At 42.7% G+C, this 17,082-nt stretch overlaps 3 protein-coding genes across 5 annotated transcripts in view; 2 read left to right on the top strand and 1 right to left on the bottom strand.

Moving 5' to 3' along the window:
* pdss2 (prenyl (decaprenyl) diphosphate synthase, subunit 2) overlaps positions 1 to 4,050 on the top strand; it is a 31,599-nt gene extending 27,549 nt beyond the window's left edge. Inside the window, exons 5-8 of the mRNA XM_062523550.1 lie at positions 1,068 to 1,238; positions 1,554 to 1,685; positions 2,066 to 2,101; positions 3,499 to 4,050. Coding sequence (XP_062379534.1) covers positions 1,068 to 1,238; positions 1,554 to 1,685; positions 2,066 to 2,101; positions 3,499 to 3,654 — 495 coding nt within the window. The 3' untranslated portion in view covers positions 3,655 to 4,050. The remainder of the gene's footprint in view (positions 1 to 1,067; positions 1,239 to 1,553; positions 1,686 to 2,065; positions 2,102 to 3,498) is intronic.
* Positions 4,051 to 8,164: 4,114 nt separating this feature from the next.
* bend3 (BEN domain containing 3) lies at positions 8,165 to 13,021 on the top strand. Of its 2 annotated transcripts, none has more exons than XM_062523196.1 (4): positions 8,165 to 8,412; positions 9,460 to 9,514; positions 9,641 to 9,849; positions 9,999 to 13,021. In XM_062523196.1, exons 2-4 carry the CDS (start codon positions 9,463 to 9,465, stop codon positions 12,255 to 12,257), a joined length of 2,520 nt encoding a protein of 839 aa, XP_062379180.1. In that variant the 5' UTR covers positions 8,165 to 8,412; positions 9,460 to 9,462; the 3' UTR covers positions 12,258 to 13,021. The 2 variants fall into 2 exon arrangements, with proteins under 2 accessions (XP_062379180.1, XP_062379179.1); XM_062523195.1 differs by lacking the exon at positions 8,165 to 8,412 and adding an exon at positions 8,758 to 8,881.
* A 1,516-nt stretch (positions 13,022 to 14,537) lies between these two features.
* mtres1 (mitochondrial transcription rescue factor 1) lies at positions 14,538 to 16,815 on the bottom strand. 2 transcript variants are annotated; one of them, XM_062523577.1, is made up of 4 exons: positions 16,597 to 16,815; positions 15,790 to 16,231; positions 15,513 to 15,585; positions 14,538 to 15,268 (listed from the first exon to the last, which is right to left on the bottom strand). In XM_062523577.1, exons 2-4 carry the CDS (start codon positions 16,200 to 16,202, stop codon positions 15,086 to 15,088), a joined length of 669 nt encoding a protein of 222 aa, XP_062379561.1. In that variant the 5' UTR covers positions 16,203 to 16,231; positions 16,597 to 16,815; the 3' UTR covers positions 14,538 to 15,085. The 2 variants fall into 2 exon arrangements, with proteins under 2 accessions (XP_062379561.1, XP_062379560.1); XM_062523576.1 differs by lacking the exon at positions 16,597 to 16,815 and adding an exon at positions 16,512 to 16,580.
* Positions 16,816 to 17,082: the final 267 nt, after the last annotated feature.

The following is a 17,082-nucleotide window of genomic DNA, read 5'->3' as shown; positions in this document are numbered from 1 at the left end:
AAACAACTCCTACCCCACCTTTAAGCCATTGACCAATCCGAGACCGATTCAATTGGCCACAGTTGAGGTTAGCTGGTGTTGCATGACGGTAAACATGTTGTTCCTTTCGTATCGGGTTACATATCCTGCTCGAGTCGCTGGACCGACTGAGCAGACATATGTTCAGAAATAAGGGATGGTGAAAAGGGATGTTTGAAAGATGTATGGGCAACACTTCATAGGCTGAATAAACGAATTCCACCTGATCAATGGAGAAGTGTCACGTGACACTGGTATCCACTGTAAACATTCTACTAGTGGGCTGTACAGATGGAGTGGCTAGGATTGCATACATGCATAGCAGGCACACTGCAGTTCGTATGAAACGTGACATTTTATTGGCCAGTTCATAATCCGGAATTGGACTCGCATGATCAGATGTACAATGGGGCCAGAGGAACTTTTTTCCATAATCAGTCCAATTTTGGGAGTCTGAAGCAGGCTTGCAGCACCAGACGGTCAGGGAGAGGCCATTCAGCGCGGAACAGGCCAGAATGGAGAACAGAATGGCCCGGTTAAATAATGAATGAAAGGGAGAAAGTTGGTGCATGATGCAAACAGCCTGAATGTCTGGACTGGGCCGCGTTTCCTCGGGGATGCGAGGGGAGAGTATTTCTAACGGGGGGCAGAGGCGGTTCGGATTTCACCTTGCCCCTTTTAGAGGAGAGGATTCCGAGCAGACACCGCATCGTTTTCTCCTTCCAAGTACGCTCCGATTTCATTCATCCCCCCCCCCACGCGTTACTTTTTTTACGTATTTTGTTTTTCTCACTGCGTAGTTTTGAAGGTAACAGGTATGAATGGATAGGAAATCTGGAAGCTTTTTTTGTGATCGTTTCAGAGTATTGGCTGGATTTTATTGAACCTTTTTTTCCCTTGACTTTGTGGTGGAGAGTTACTTATCAGTTTCAGACATCTTCAGACAATGATTTCGTACTGGTGGAATGTCTTTTCCTCTTGGATAAATCCACTCAGTGCATTTGTATCTCAGTGTGTACTGCAGTGATTCAGTGATCGCCCATTCACAGGAGTCCAGTGCTGCTGATGTCTCTATGCCCACGTGGGAGAACCAGACGTTCCTATCCCACGGTGCTTTGCTGGCGAAGAGTTGCCAGGCAGCCATGGAGTTGGCGAAACACGATGTGGATGCCCAGATGCTGGCCTACCAGTACGGCAAGCACCTGTCCCTTGGCCACAAGGTACACCAGCCAGCTCCACGAAAAAAATGCACACACAGGAACACCCCCCCCCCCCCTCCCCACACACACACATTGCTGAAATCATTTAAATAATTCATAAGTTATTAATTTCCTTGAGCGAGTGCAAGTTCTCGAGGAGCAGAGATTTGTAGGCGTAAGAGCATACCTTGCATACACCCATTCCAGGCCCTCCAAGGAGCTTGCATCTGTTGCATCCATCTGTTCCTCGAGGCTCTCTCCAGCATCCTAATCCTGGTGTGGAGTCTTGGGCAGCATGCTGACTTTGTCTAACTTTGTTTCCCGTTTCTTTGGCAGCTGAACTCTGACCTGCAGCCGTTTGTGAAGAGTGGTGCAGCGGAGCCCCTGCCCTTCAGCCTGGACCTTGCTCCGGTAGTCTTCCACCGGCAGATCGTGGGGCAGGAGAAATGGCTCCAGCAGCTGCAACAGGTAGCATTTGCTCCCCACAGACACACTGCTGCTTCAGGGGCTTGGGGATTTCACAGGCACTCACAGTAGGGCAAAGTGTAATGCATCTGACACATGTGTGGGATGTTTGATGTTCGAAGATGACATGAATGGCTTTCTTTAGGAGCTGGATCATTATTTGATGTTGCCATTCATTGACCCTGTATGAAAAATCCCTCTTTAATACTGTTTATGGCTTATCTATGTACTATTTGTTGTTACAAATTCTTAGTGTACATTATAGTATAATGAAGGAGTAATGTTTTACAGTTGATGCCACCTGATAACATGAGATCAGTTCATTGTCATTTGAATTGATTTTCCCAACACAGAATTTAATGTTCATACTTTTCCTTCCTCAGGCAAGAAGCTTCGGAAGACCTATTAATTTTTCTAAGGTGAGAGAAAATACCAATATTCCTTTATTTTAGCTTACCAAGTGTTACTTGAACTGCATCCCCAATAAAATGGGCATTCACAGTGATTTTTTTGGTAAGGACACACAGCATTTCTCCTATACCTGATAATAGGCGATTGGAGTGGAAGTAGTCAGTTTAAAAAAAAATAAAAAACAGAAAAAACTTTTTTTAAATGACCAAACTCATAAGAAATATCTAAATGTAAGAGTTAATCCGAGAGAGAAAACCTATCCAGCAGACACTCAGTGGACTCAGTGCCCCTTTCCAACTTCCACGTCTCTCCCACCTCTGGGGCGCGCGTGAGGAATGGGTCAGGGTACGGTTGCAGTCCGGGTGTGAGGGGCCAGGAGGGTGTCTGTTGGCTGTAACTGATAGCAAGTTTCGAAATTTGGTTTCCAAAGTCAGATGGAGAAGAAAGAAGGGGAGACAGATGAAGGGGGGGTAGGGGGGTGGAGGGGGGACAGGAAGAGTGAGAGAACAGGGGGATCTCAGGTCGCGTCTGAAACCAGATCGAGGGGGATAAGGTACCAGGGCCTATTTACGGAGGAGACAGAGCGACTCGGGGACAGTGGCATCGGTGGAGAATCTCCTTCACCAGGGGGCAGGAGCGTGGAGGCGCAGAGGAAACGGCGGTAACTCTGTGTGACAGCCATCAGCACGAGCGCTGCGCTAAACTGTCAAATACATGAGAGATCAACAATAGGCCCCAGCAAAACTGCTCGTTACACCTTCAAAATGCTACTAGATATGACTGAGGCTTGAAAATGTACCAAGAGACAGCATACTGTCTGTGATGCCCAGCTGGACCGGTAATACATTAACAAATTCAAAAATAGGAAAACATTTCATACAAACTGTTTTCGTCTAAGGGCTTGTACTAGGAAATGTGTAAATTCAGTTAGTTTGGAACTCCATATACAGGATAGACAACATACCAGGGTAGAACCGCTTCCGTGTGCTCCTCTCCCCAAAGTGTACATAGACTCACATTATGGGCGAGTCGAGTGATGCTCTCTGCCGGTGTTTTTAAGACAAAAGCCCACAGGGGCTTTTCAGCACAACCTGTCTTCGAAATCATTTTGGCCAAATGCCTCGAGCAAGTGATGTCCTAACAGGGCAGAAGCTGAACCACAAGAGGAAGAGACAAACGTTTAAGTGTGTCCATGAGTGTGAGCATGTGTGTGTGTCTGAAAGTGTTGGTGTGTACCAGATTGTGGTGAGAAAAGTTAAAGTTTTCCCAAAAGTCTTTTTCCCCCCGTTGAACACAGAGATATAAAACAACATGAACATGTTGTAAATAATCAGTTCATGGCATCATCATTTAGGAAAATAACTGCAAAAATATTAATGTGCTCTTCTTCTTCTCCTCTGGACAGCTGTGGTTAACAATTAAATCAGACAAAGGAGTGAGCAAAGCCATGGACCTATGCAGTTACCACGGAAACAAAGCTTTGGAGGCCATCAAGCGCTTCCCTCCATCAGAGGCGCGATCTGCTCTAGAGAACATTGCCTCTGCTGTGACCAAGGTCTGACCAACTCCAGTTCTACTGTAGTGTGATGAAGAACATTACCTCAGCTGTCACAACATCTATGCCACAACACTCATCAATGACTTTATATGAGCAAGTGTCCGTTAAACAGATGGACTTGGAACCAGGTGTGTCTTGAGCAGACGTATTGGCGTATTCAGTGCAATTCCATGCAGATGGGTCTGAGGTGCAGGATAGAGTGAGCCACTCAGAAGGAGTGCTGTTGGAACGATCATGCGGTGTGCACAGCCTCTTTCATGGAAACTGATTGAAGCAAATGGATTTGCTTTCTTATGATTGTATGACCATCTGTGTATTCTAAATGTCAAATTAAAAAGTTAGCATTTCCGTTATAAATGATCTATAAAATGGTTTAAATTATAATTACTTGCTTTTGGTTTATTTATTTATTTGTCTTTGTTACAACTCAACTGTTGTCTTCAATATCTCACAAATCATCATGTTCTCATGCTGTTCCACTACAAGTGTGTGATAGCAGACAAAATCAGGGCAAAAGAAAAAAAAGGTCAAACTGCTTCCCTTGGTTCTGCCACAGGCACACTTGAAGCTGTGCTCGCAGAAATTATTAATGAGGCCCACTCCCGTGACCTGAGCAAATGGACAGGAAATGCGGCAGTATTGATTGGGCCGTCGTGCGGGCTGGCGCCAGGGTGGTGGCCTGTGGTTTCCCAGGCGCTCTCCACGGAGGGACAACAAGGGTGTGAATCTGGGCTGGAGGAGCGTCACCCTAACCAGCAGCCCCCTTACAGACACACCATCCGCCTCCCACCCCCCACCCTCACACCCCACCTGAAGGACGTGGAGCTTAGTCCAGGGAGAGGAGAAGAGAGTGGCACTGGGACTTGCATGTTGTCCGTTAGCCCCGTGTTCAAAAACAAACTTTTTGTAAAAAAAAAAAAAAAAAACCCCAAGAAAACAAAAAAAAAAACTGTCGGCTTCCCCTGCTGCCTGACTGTTCTTGACTGGCGGCCGGATGCGACGCTGCCTCCACTCAGGTACACAGTGCAGTGCGGCAAGCCTCTAGCCATCCATGAAATATTTATCCGTGCCTTGAGCGGACACGAGGAAATTCAGAGGCAAAGTAAAAGGAACAAAAGTAAGGAGGGGATAAAGTGCCAGTCAAAAGCACAGCAGGGTTTCTCCAGTTTAGAGAATTGGAAATTATTTGTTTTCTTCTTTTTGCCCTTTTTGCACTGCAGTGAATCTGTGAAGTCACATTCAGGTACAGCGGGCTAAACAACCGTATTTCTTTGGAGTATAATGTGTGAGTGTATGAATTACAATGAATAAATTCCACGCCCAGGGAAGAGTCGGCAAATGTAAGTGGTAAATCAATTAGTCAGTAGTTATTGGCCAGACCCAGTTTCCCGTGTGCATATATTACACACAGGTTGAAGTTAAACATATACGATTCCTGATTCATCCTGCATATGACACAACTAAGCTACAATGTGTGTGTTTTCACATTGTGTATATGTGAAATAGAGCCAGCAGACGGACACACAGATCATGAAGTCCCACTGTATCATGCTGCCCTGAAACCCAACACTGTCTGGCTCTGCTCGGCGAGATGATTTTTGTGGTTTCGGCGTTTGTTGAAACCCAGCTACTCCTCTGTCACTTGACTTGGTTTTATATGAAGTGCTTGCATAGGACAGCAGCTCCACCCTATCCCAGTATGGTGTCACTGCAGCTGGGCACCAGGGCAGGACCAACAGATGTCTGTCCCAAACAACTCGGTTTCCTCAATACTCCCCTTATTGCTTTGGTGAGTACACAACAAGTCCTAATGCATGCATTAACTTAATTTAATGAGAAAGTCTATGAACGGATCAGTTGATTACTTGGATAAAGTTATGCAACACAGTACTAGTGGTAGAGGTTGAATTATAGGGGTGGGGGATTGTAGTTTAATTTATCCAAATATTGATACAGTTTAGCAACATTTCTTTCCAGTGAAATATGTATGTGTTTGGCAGGCATTGAGCATCGAGAAACGTAATGCGTCCCGTTGTCAACATAAATGTTCTCCCAGTAGATTATAGTTTGGTGAATAACCTGTTGCTGGCAAGACTGTGCTCATCTTGATGTATGAAATCTCTCAGCTCTGCAGGTGCTTCATGTTGCGCTGGGAGAGGAATGAGTGTGCAGCTTATTGATGTTTAACGAGCAGTGCTCGACGAGCAAGATGAGATGACATCCCCCTCTCCAGAAATTCTTTCTCTATGCTACGCTACCTGACATATATGCGCAAATCTCTCTCGCTTGAGTGCATGATGGATCTGACCACCATTGTGCCCTGCAATCGAGACGGCCCCATTAGCCGAGTAATGACTGATTCCTTTCTCGACCCTGCCATACACATACATATCACAGGGAGCGTTTTACACCCATCTTAACAGCGCACAGACATTTCTGTGGGAGGTCACGGACCATTGAGCTAGCAATGAGCAAAGACTGTTAATTGTGTCTGGATGTGGCAGTGACTAGATGTTGATCAAATTCAACCAGGTGTGTGCCATTCTTACCCCATTAGCCCTTAACATCAGTTTCTGTGTTGGACATAAGCTAAACCACTGAAGAAAATCTTGGTTGTTTGTTGATACAAGACCTGACATCAGATTTTTGTGTGTATACAAAGACACACACACACACACACACACACACACACACTACAGCCAACCCTAAAAAGCATTTAATTTGCAATATACCCCTAAAAAATCCTGTTACCATCTGTATTTCTGCTTTGTCTCTGGGGTAAAAAGCATTTTTTTTATTAATCGAAATATTTAACATTGCATTTGCCGTTACAGTTACATTGTATTCTGCCCAGGCATGGTATTACTTGAGCTTACTCTACTTTATAAACAAATGTAAATAAAAGTGTAATATGTAGTGTTTCCTTAAAACAATTTCCCATAATGATTAAAATGTGAAGAAGTAAAAACATAATATACACCATTGTTTTCTTCATTCCCAAGTTTGTAGTTTTTCGTTTCAGCATTCTTAGACATAATGAAGAAAATAAAATGCCTGGGACAGGCATCTGACTGTACAGATCCTATTATTTCCCCTACATTTCGCCCATCCATTACATGTCTCAGACTCCTACACCTGTAGTCCAAAATGTTAGAGCAAACAGGTTTTGAGGATGTTATTTACTTGGACTTGGGTATTCAATTAATTTAAATATTAATTCCTTCAGTCTTATAATGTTCATAAATTAGCGAAACACTCCACAAATCTCTCTGAGGAATAGTCAGATGAGAAAATGTTAACACTCTTTCTTTTTTATTTAAATTTAGTGTATTCTTAGTAGTGTATAGTAGAATAAATTGGCAAAATATTTTTTTTTGTACCTGTTTCTAGCCATTTTTACCAAAGGTGCCAATAATTCTGGAGGTTCTGTGTCTGAACCAAAGACCAAAAAGCACACCAGAGCTCACTCCTCCCTTTAGTGTTCCCCGAGAACCTCCACACACAATGGTTTGTTACTGTCTTTCCAGTTCACGGAGCCAGGGCTGTGTATTAAGACCGTTTTTGTACAGTGTTTTTAGAGAATGGAGAGCAAGCAGATCACGAGGAGATATATTGAATGACTTACGCTACCCTTAACATTATGCCTGAAGATGTTCACCCATAATTGCATGTTCACCCATATTTACAGTAGTGTGTATTCTTTAAAATGTAGAGCTTGCTGGTCTTAATGGCCTGTTTCAGCCCTTGTATGGTAACTTTTTTTCATAACTAGAATGCATTCTGTGCTATGATAGATTTATTTGTTACACATGTATCATAGTGTATTATGTGCACAGAAAACACATGTGTTTTACACTGTATCCACAAAATATAGAGGATACGTTGGGTGGCTCTCAAACTCTCCCCTTGATCCTCAAGGCTCATTCCCACTGATCTATAACTATACTGGATAGACTACCCCGTTGTTGCCACCCCATCATTCTTTATCTAGATTAGTGAGGACGAGGATCGAGGAAGGAAGGGAGAGTGTATAAAAGACCAAATGAGAGGCACCCAGTGTCCTGCAGTTTGACCTGCACAGAAATTATAGTGATGTACTAAATTGTGTTTTCCTTAAGGTATAAAGGCGGCAAACACTTAAGGCTTGGACAAAACAAAAAGTAATTGATAAAGCATAGCTGGCCAGCATTTACACCTTTGTTGCACCAAATGCTCTAGCTCCAATTGACCTCAGTAAGGTCAACTGTGATCATCCCACACATAAAATGTGTAGGCTATTTCATCCAGAGTTTGTCCAATGGTAGACACTGTGTGCCGTGAATTCAGAACAGGGTGGGGGACACCAATGGTTTGTTGTGAAAAATGCCTACAACTGTGAGCTATTTCAAGGCCTTGTTTCAAAATAAATGACAATGATTTACAGATTTAGTTTACTATAGCCTACTTCTCTGTGTGGTACAGCAGTGTGTTCTCCAAAAGGTCCGAGGAATTTTTGCACAGCACAAGCTGGATTAATGACTCCTGTGTGCAGCAATGCATTGCAAAGCTTCAGCTTCACCCACAGCAACCCACAGCTGTGCGGAAATGACACAGCAGGCCAGTACCGTCACGTCACGCGAGAGGGCACTAGCAGGAAAAAAACACGGCGGCGATCGAGAAACACGGACAACAGTTACCCGTGGACAAAACCACAGGGATAATCACAGCGGACATGTTTAACACGCCTTAAACTATTGCAGAAGGCTGCAGAGAAACACAGAGGTAAGTTTTAAAACTGTGCAGAGGTATGTTTACAGCAGAACAGTCGTAAAGGGGCAAATCCGTCGGTGAATGTTTTTCTTGCCGCGTCACGCAATAAGAATTCCTCACTTTAAAGAAATAGCCACGAGAAATTGGGGTTGCACACTGAATTGTCGTTTGTGGATGAATGCGCTAGCAAGAAGCAAGCAAAGCTTTATTTATACGTGTTCGTGCATAAAGTACTATTGGAGAGGTACATCTGCCTCTCAGGTTGTAATGATTCGTGGGTTTGTGGTGGAAGAATGAGGAAGTGGAGTGGACAGGAGTCTGAGAGGCGCGTGTGCAAGACACAGAGTTACAGCGCCGCCCCTGTGCACCCGGCGACACCCCGACCTGTATACACAGATAAACAACATAAACAAATTCAACTTCTCACGGACAAAACATAGCTCGCCTCGAACGATATAGGTTAATGCATGGCGTTATGCACGTAGGTTTGACTGGCGTGTTATGTATGTTAGTTTTGAATTCTACTTCCAACTTTGGAAGTGTTCTTGCAACGAGGTCGGGAAGTGTTATTGTTTACGAATAAACGTACGATGGTGGCCTACAGCATATAGCCTATGGAAATGTCAGTGGCAGAGTTGTTACATTGTTGTAATTTTTGAGTGCATCAAGTCATAATCAGGTGGCAATTTCTTGAGTAAAATAGAAGGGATTGGTTGAACTTTGAGTTATATAAGTCAAACTTACATAATCAGTGGGCATTTCTTCAGTAGTTAACCAATCAAAGAGGTGTTGAGAAAAGAGCAGTGGCAGCTTCTGATACTGCATATGTATTAGTATAATTGATATTTTTACTTAACACAAAAGTGGTTCGATTTTCTAACATTTTGATATAGCCTATAAACATAATGTAGAACTCCAGTGTCAAAAACTCTCAGAAAAATAAAGTATGCCTTTTTGCTGCACAGACTTTTACATAGATATTTAATAATAACAATATATTGTGTAGGCTGAACCTACTGCGACTGTGTTGTTATAAAAGTGTTTTAAATTTTTTGTCAGGATATGAATGTCATCAAGCATGAAGACAACGTAGAGAGAGAGATGCTTGAGAAAGGTAAGACCAAACTGTGCTTTGTCTTCCTAAATCCTAGTCAATTGAAATGCATGACATTAAGCTGTTTTGTGTAAGTGTAGTAGAACTTTGATGTGTTTTAAAATAATACATTTCTAATTATTGCAGGAGGAAAAACATCAAAAGAAATTAAGACAGAGGAAGATTCAGAAATACTACAAGGCTGTCATGGGACTTCAGAAACTGCTGTGGGAAAGTCCCTGGGTGCCGCCTTAGACGGCATCTCTACATGCTCTGAAGCCCAGCAAGACTCAGAGGATATGAGTATAAACACAGACCAACCTATAAGCAGGAAGAGGGTCAAACTTGCCAGTGAGGTAAATTGCCAGATTATCAATATTGTACTGTAACTGTATGATATCTTGCTCATACAACAAAAGGATATTTCATTGTTTATGATGGTGATGCAGTAAGTTGGTTTCTACATTTCCTGTTTTGACTAGATCTCATATCTTGTCCTGTGTAGGTTGGGGAACATGTGCAAGAGAAAGGGTGTGAAGAATCCACAATGTCGCCACTCCATAGCCTTACGTCTGACAAGAAGGATGCTGCCCAGGAGAAGACCATTGCCTCATACAGGAAACCTCTGTACAGCATCTCCCATCGCATTACAGAGAAGAAAGCTGCTTCAAGTCTGGACCAGCATGGACAGCATGAAGCAGGGGTTCGGTTGAACAGTATCCTGTTACCTAAACTGTGCAGTTCGGGGCCGAATAACCGGTGTGAGTCAAGCCTCACCCAAGGGGGTTCAGCTGCTGCTACCCCAACAGACCCAAACCTCTACCCTTTGATCGAGAAAATGTTCTTCATTCTCAACACACTGAACACAAGCATGACTCAGCTGCACAGCAAAGTGGACTTGCTGTCTCTCGAGGTTACGCGTATAAAGAAACAAATCAAACCCTCTGAAATGGCAATGGAGTTCCAGCCCCCGCCAGAATATCAGCTAACAAGTGAGGAGCTTGCTCAGCTGATGGAGCAGACGTCCACTGCTGGGGAGCTCGGGTGCAGGCTGCTGGTCCAGCTGTTTCCTGAGCTGTTTACAGCCAAGGATGGTAGTCATGGCTGCGGCGCCTGTGGTATAGCTGGCAAAAGGACTCTTGACTCCCTTCACCTTCAGCTCATACGCAACTATGTGGAAGTCTGCTACCCGCTGGTAAAGAACAGCAATGTTTGGCAGACGGAGTGCCTCCTACAAATTAATGACTTTTTTAATCGTTTCTGGGCCCAAAAGGACATGGAAAATGGCCAGCCTCATGGCAAACAGACTCCAGTTGGCCTTGGCTTTGAGGTAGACCAGAGTCAGCCTTGCCATTTCATCAATGAGGATGGACAGGATGAGAGACTTTCAGTGTCCAGTGACAACAGCAATGGTCCCCTTAACATCTCCTCAGACCTCATATTGGATTCCCAGGAGGTGGGGGAGGAACTTGATGACCTCTCTTCCCCTGATGACTTTGTCATTTTGTTGTTAAATAGGCTTTTCCCAGAGATCTTTGAGGAGGGCAAATTGCCCGAGGGTTACAGTGGTTGTAACAGCATCGGGAAGTTATTACTGGACTCTGACAGGTTAGAGATCATTCGCAAGTATATGGAAGCTAATTTTCCTGATATGCCTGAGGACACATGGCTACAGATCTGTATTCAGCGAATGGAAGAAGCACTGGAGGCAATTCCAGGAAATGGAAATGACCTGGACAACATGCAGGATGAGAGCTTTGACACAAATCTGCCAGACGATATTTCTATTGTTAAAATCAGTGAGTTTGGTGATTTTGATCGTCCAAATCGCAGGACTAAAAAATCATGGTTGGCACCCATGGATTTTGACACGCTTGAGATGCCTCTTCCTGATTTTGATGTACCACAGGAATATCTCCTTACAAAAGAGCAGCTTAAGAATAACTATGATTGTAGCTTGTCCATAGGGAATTTTGCTTCCCGCTTGCTTGTTCTTATGTTTCCAGAGTTGTTCACGTATGAGAATGCACGAAAGCATTACAACTGTAGTGGTACCTTAGGCAAGAAGCAGCTTGATCCAATTAGGATCAGATTGATCCGTCATTATGTTCAGCTGTTATACCCCCGGGCCAAGAATGACCGAGTGTGGACCCTTGAGTTTGTGGACAAATTAGATGAGCGGTGCCGGCGGAGGGACACGGAGCAGCGCCGCTCATACCAACAGCAACGGAAAGTTTTTGTTCCGAAATCGGAGCAAGAGTTTGTAACTGCCAGCCAAATAAGCCAACTGACCTCTGAGCGCCTGAAAGAGGACTACGAAATGCCACCTGTTCCCCCTGAAAAAAGTAGCAAAGACTTTTGCAAGATCCCTCTGGAAGAGCTTGCCGTGCCTCCTCCTGACTTTCCTGTGCCTTCTGTGTACCTGCTGTCAGATTCTGAGGTGAGGGAGATTGTTCAGCAGAGTCTTTCAGTGGGGAACTTTGCCGCCCGCTTGCTAGTGCGTCTCTTTCCAGAGCTCTTTACCCAGGAGAACCTGCGGCTTCAGTACAATCACTCTGGCGCCTGCAACAAAAAGCAGCTGGACCCGGTCCGTCTGCGCTTGATTCGCCATTACGTAGAAGCTGTGTACCCAGTGGACAAGATGGAAGAGGTGTGGCACTATGAGTGTGTTCCGAGCATCGATGAGCGTTGTAGACGGCCTAATCGGAAAAAGTGTGACATTCTAAAGAAGGCCAAGAGATCGAGCACTGTGTCATACTCTTAACACCTCTCTACAATGTCTTGTTTTTGTATTTCTCACAAACATGTATTATTTGCACAAGTACCTAAGCTGAAGATTATAGTTAAACTTTTACAAAATGTCCATGGCGAGGACCAAGTATGTAGAATGAGGCCAAGCTGATGGTCCGTCCTCTTACAGGATGTGTTGTAAAAATGTAGCTGCCGCACCAGACAGTATAGCTTCTTAACAGGGCTTGAAATTAACTTTCTGATTTGCCTTTCACAGTCTGCTACTTATCAGCCACTCACATCAGTTGACATGTAAATGGCATAGAGTGGCAAATCATGTTTCATCTTCAAAACAATTTAGTTAGCAGCAGGTAGGGAATTGCCACATCACTGGTAACACTGCAGTATTGGTAAGTGGATGTTAATTTCTAGCCCTGGTTTATAATCACTATCCTTTGGTAGTGAGAGGGTAGTACTTATTTAAATGCCAAAATATTACTGTTGTAATTATAATTTTTAACATGTTGATAAGCTATTGTAGCCTTAACAGAAAAACATGACATTAACACTAATGCAACAAAATAGGTCACAAACAAGGTTTTAAAAGCTGGCAACAAACTGATTTCTAATTTAGATGTAGCAGTGTTCCAGTACTCGTCTTTTGTAACAAAGATGTTATGTCATAAAATGGTAAATGGTCCCTTAAATCTGTATTTAACTATTGCAACAGGTGGTCACTCTATTTTTAAATAAATAAGCAACATTACAATGTAAAATTAAAGATGTTATTTTATTCCATCTTCTTCTGAAAGTATTCTTTGAATTTCCCTATTCACTTATAAGCTGCTTATTGGGTGGCTTGCAAAGGAGGGCGACTAATGTTTTGATGATTTGCAGCATCACAGGCCTGGGAATATAGTAAGACACAGGTGTAAGACCAATGTCCTTTAAGAGAATGTAACCTATATTACATGAAGACCATACTAGTATCAGTCATTTATGAAATATCATAAAGGCACACTCATAACACATAACAATTGTTGTCACATGCAGCAATCATGGGAACACTGAAAGAAGAGACTACCTCTACCTCTACCTCTAGTGTGTTTCGTTTGGTCCCTGGTTCAAAATATAAATGTACTTTTTTTGGCACAAAAGAGTGCTAATTCATGTAAACATAAACACAAACAAATGTGACTTCCTGTGAAAGCTCTGGCTGCACCTTTAATGTTTAAAGTTGAAGTTAAAACTAAGTTCTGTTAATGTCTCCTTTCAGTGTGCTGATAGGGATGATAGCCCCCTTGAAAGTTCCAGGAGTGGTTAATATATTAAAGTTAAAGGGATATTCCGCCATTTTTGGAAATACGCTCATTTCCCACCTCCCCTCGAGCAAAACAATCGATATTTACCTTGTTCTCGTTCATCCAGCCATTCTGTGAGTCTGGCGATACAACTTTTAGCTTCAGCCTAGCATAGATCATTGAATCGGATTAGACCATTAGCTTCTCGCCTGCTAGCTTCATGTTTAAAAGTGACTAAGATTTCTGGTCATTTTCCCATTTAAAACTTGTCTCCTCTCAAGTTAGAAAGTGCAATAAGACCAACTGCAAATGAAACCTAGCGTTTTTCTAGGCTGATTTGACATGGAACTACACTCTCATTTGGCGTAATAATCAAGGCAACTTGCAAACGTACCATAGGCGCAGTGATATCGTACGCAGCATCTGAAAATAGTCCCCATAGACAACAAGCAGTAGTAGTGCCAGTAGTTTGCAAGTTGCCTTGATTATTATGCCAGATGAGAGTGTAGTTCCATGTCAAATCAGCCTAGAAAAACGGCAGGTTTCATTTTCAGTTGGTCTTATTGCACTTTCTAACTTGAGAGGAGAAACGTTTTAAATGGGAAAATTACCAGAAATCTTAGTCACTTTTAAACATGAAGCTAGCAAGCGAGAAGCTAATGGTCTAATCCGATTCAATGATCTATGCTAGGCTGAAGCTAAAAGTTGTATCGCCAGACTCACAGAATGGCTGGATGAACGAGAACAAGGTAAATATCGATTGTTTTGCTCGAGGGGAGGTGGGAAATGAGCGTATTTCCAAAAATGGCGGAATATCCCTTTAATACTTTAGCTGGACATCCCTAGTCTGGGAGAACCCAAATGAACCTTTGGCAAATTTTAATTTGCTCTGAGATAAGGTCTGGTGGTAACCAGGCTAGGGCAACCCAGGCCTAACCATCAGATTACATGGATGTAGTTGCTTACAGCAGTTGTCACTGCGGATGTAATAAACATGCAATCCCAGTCATAACTTCAATTACTTTTTGTTTTATTCCATTTAAGTGCTTTACAATCATGATCATTTAACAGCAGCAACTCCACTGAATGATCAATATCAGAGAGCACCAGCTCTCTAGGTCATAGTCCAAAAATCAGACTCCAACCAAAACTCCACTCCAAACTCAATACCTAGCTCCCTACTGCAATGTGCACTTTAAAAGTGTTGCAATAGTGATTAAACAAAATACATAAACAGATTTCTGTGTATTACAGGAAAAGTTTTTTTGTCTCCTGACAAAATAAAGAACATTTATAAGTAAAGAAAACCATTGTACAGGTCAGACGTGTACCATTTTGACCATTTTGACGTCAGTTGTCTGTCAACACAATAAATGAAGTTTTCACAATATGAAATCATAGCCAAACCACCTCAACCTTTTCATAGAAAATGGAGTCATGATGATACAAATAAGCACTTAACAAGAGTGTTTGACACAACTACCAAAGAGCCACGAGCTCCTGTTAAAAAATCCCTCAGCACTGCAGAATCAAACACAAGTTCTTTAGTCCAGTTTTGTCGTCAATCCTTGTAAACATCCTTCTTAGGCAGCTGTAGGTTTTTCCAGGTTCTTAAAATGACTTTATACTTGTCAGCATCTCTTGTCTCTCCTATTACTTTCTTGAAGATGACTCTCTTTAGGTTGACAGAGTCTATTTCTTTGTCCTCACCCAGTATGAAGTCCAAAGTGTCTCCTACTTTAACCTGCAGGGAAAGTCTTGCATAAGTCAATTATGCTGTGGAGAACCATTGCTTGATGCCGTAACATTCATGTCACTCAAGTCATGTCTTTCTTCAGTCTAAATGGTATTATAGATGGGTAAGCAAATCAAGTATGCTTTAAACATATTTCGATTATGCAAAAGGAACAGGCTTGAAAAGGAAAGGTATTATGAAAGAGTTTCATGCATAATTATTACATAATATAAATCTCCAGAGGGTCACCTACAGTTTTGCTCTTCTTGATTAGTTTCGATCCATTTAATCGCAGTCTGCTTCCATAAAAGGCATCCTCCACTTTGCTGAAAAGGAGCAAAATTACCTTTTTTCACATTACACATTTCACATGACTAAAGGATGCAATACTACCTAATTGCACTTAACAATATAAATGTTGAGAATATATTCAGCATAGCCTACCACACACCACAAGAACGGTCAGAAAGGATGATATAGAGTAGGACTGTTGTGGCAATACACTCTTGACCACTTCCAAAATCACTTACTTTCGTGCCATGTCCAGGCCAGATTTCAAGACGAGGTCATAGCGAAAGGACTGGACATACTTCTCTGTGTCTTTATAGTCTTTTGGCAACCCTGGATCATCTTGAAGTTCATCCTCATAGTCGCTATCTTCCTCATCCTCTTCCTCCTCTTCTTGCACTGTTCTTTGGCTTCCTTTCTTTTTTGTGGATTTGTACCTAGCTTGATGTACGGACCAACCTGAGGCAGAATCCCTTGCTGTTGTCAAAGCTTGTGTCCTCAGTGTCACGGGGCCGACGGAGCCCCACAGCTGACGGGCATGTAATGTCCGAGGACACCATGAGCTCCACGCTGGTCCATGGCCTGTGGTGAACAGCTGAATGGAGTTCAGGCGACCCAGCTGTCTTAAAGTCAGAGCAGGCAACAGACTCTGCATTCTCTCGCCGCAAGCTGCCGTCGACGGACCTGGTTAAAACATTGAATAAATGTAAAAGTACTTTAGAGGTGGCTTTCGTAAAAAGCCGTTATGCTTACACTGGGGAGAATAATGTGATTACGTTAAGATTACAGACTAAATGTACTGCTAAATAAAAACTAGCTGGTCACCGTCACATGTTTATCAGGAGAAAAAATGTTAGCATTCGTTGAACTTAGTTGAAACAATTAACATGATTCAGTAGATAACAGCTACCGGGGTAGTTCTGTCAAAGTACAACAAATAAAATAAAATAAAACTACGAGATACCATTATGTAACATTTTAACATCATGATACATTGACGACAAATTAGCCAAACTGTTGCACAGCATATAAGTATGAAATTAGCAAACCTGCAGCGAACAGCTCCACCCCTGTTTATTTTGTGACGACAATAGGAAGAATCTGAAGCTGCAAACAAACTTCTAGCACCTCACAAGACACGAAATTCTACGTTTAAGGCCAAATAACTATTTATTTAAACCATCACGTTAGCTAATGCTGGTCTGACAACCACTTCGCTGTCTTGCCTTGGTCCTTTCACCTTGTCAATAATAACACAAGCAAGACTACATCCCTCAACCAGGAGTATATCGTTTCGACGATATCGCCCCCTAGAGCCTGGCAGTATGCACTGTTTTTGTAAATGTCACAGGGGGCGCTGTTGCAATAATTTTGCCATAACTCATTCATGGCTCTAGATTTTGCAATATGCTGACAGTTAGTCTACCTAATTGTCTTAATTGGCAAAGGGAGTCGAGTGTAGGGGGGAACGGCGAGTGGGAGGGACCAACCCCATGTAAATTCAGTTTAAAACACTCAACACATGTCACATCGAC

Source organism: Sardina pilchardus, chromosome 20 (genome assembly GCF_963854185.1).
Source record: "Sardina pilchardus chromosome 20, fSarPil1.1, whole genome shotgun sequence".
Classification (NCBI taxonomy): domain Eukaryota; kingdom Metazoa; phylum Chordata; class Actinopteri; order Clupeiformes; family Clupeidae; genus Sardina; species Sardina pilchardus.
The sequence above is the reverse complement of the archived record's forward strand: the minus strand, read 5'-3'. Positions and strand labels throughout refer to the sequence as shown.

Coding starts and splice junctions, on each gene's coding strand:
- bend3 (XM_062523195.1), top strand. Junction 9,515..9,640: donor GAGAGAGATGCTTGAGAAAG/GTAAGACCAAAC, acceptor TAATTATTGCAG/GAGGAAAAACATCAAAAGAA. Junction 9,850..9,998: donor GGGTCAAACTTGCCAGTGAG/GTAAATTGCCAG, acceptor TGTCCTGTGTAG/GTTGGGGAACATGTGCAAGA.
- mtres1 (XM_062523576.1), bottom strand. CDS start 16,575: ATGCTGTGCAACAGTTTGGCTAATTTGTCGTCAATGTATCATGATGTT. Junction 16,232..16,511: donor TGTTAAAATGTTACATAATG/GTATCTCGTAGT, acceptor TGTTTTAACCAG/GTCCGTCGACGGCAGCTTGC. Junction 15,586..15,789: donor GGCCTGGACATGGCACGAAA/GTAAGTGATTTT, acceptor GCTCCTTTTCAG/CAAAGTGGAGGATGCCTTTT.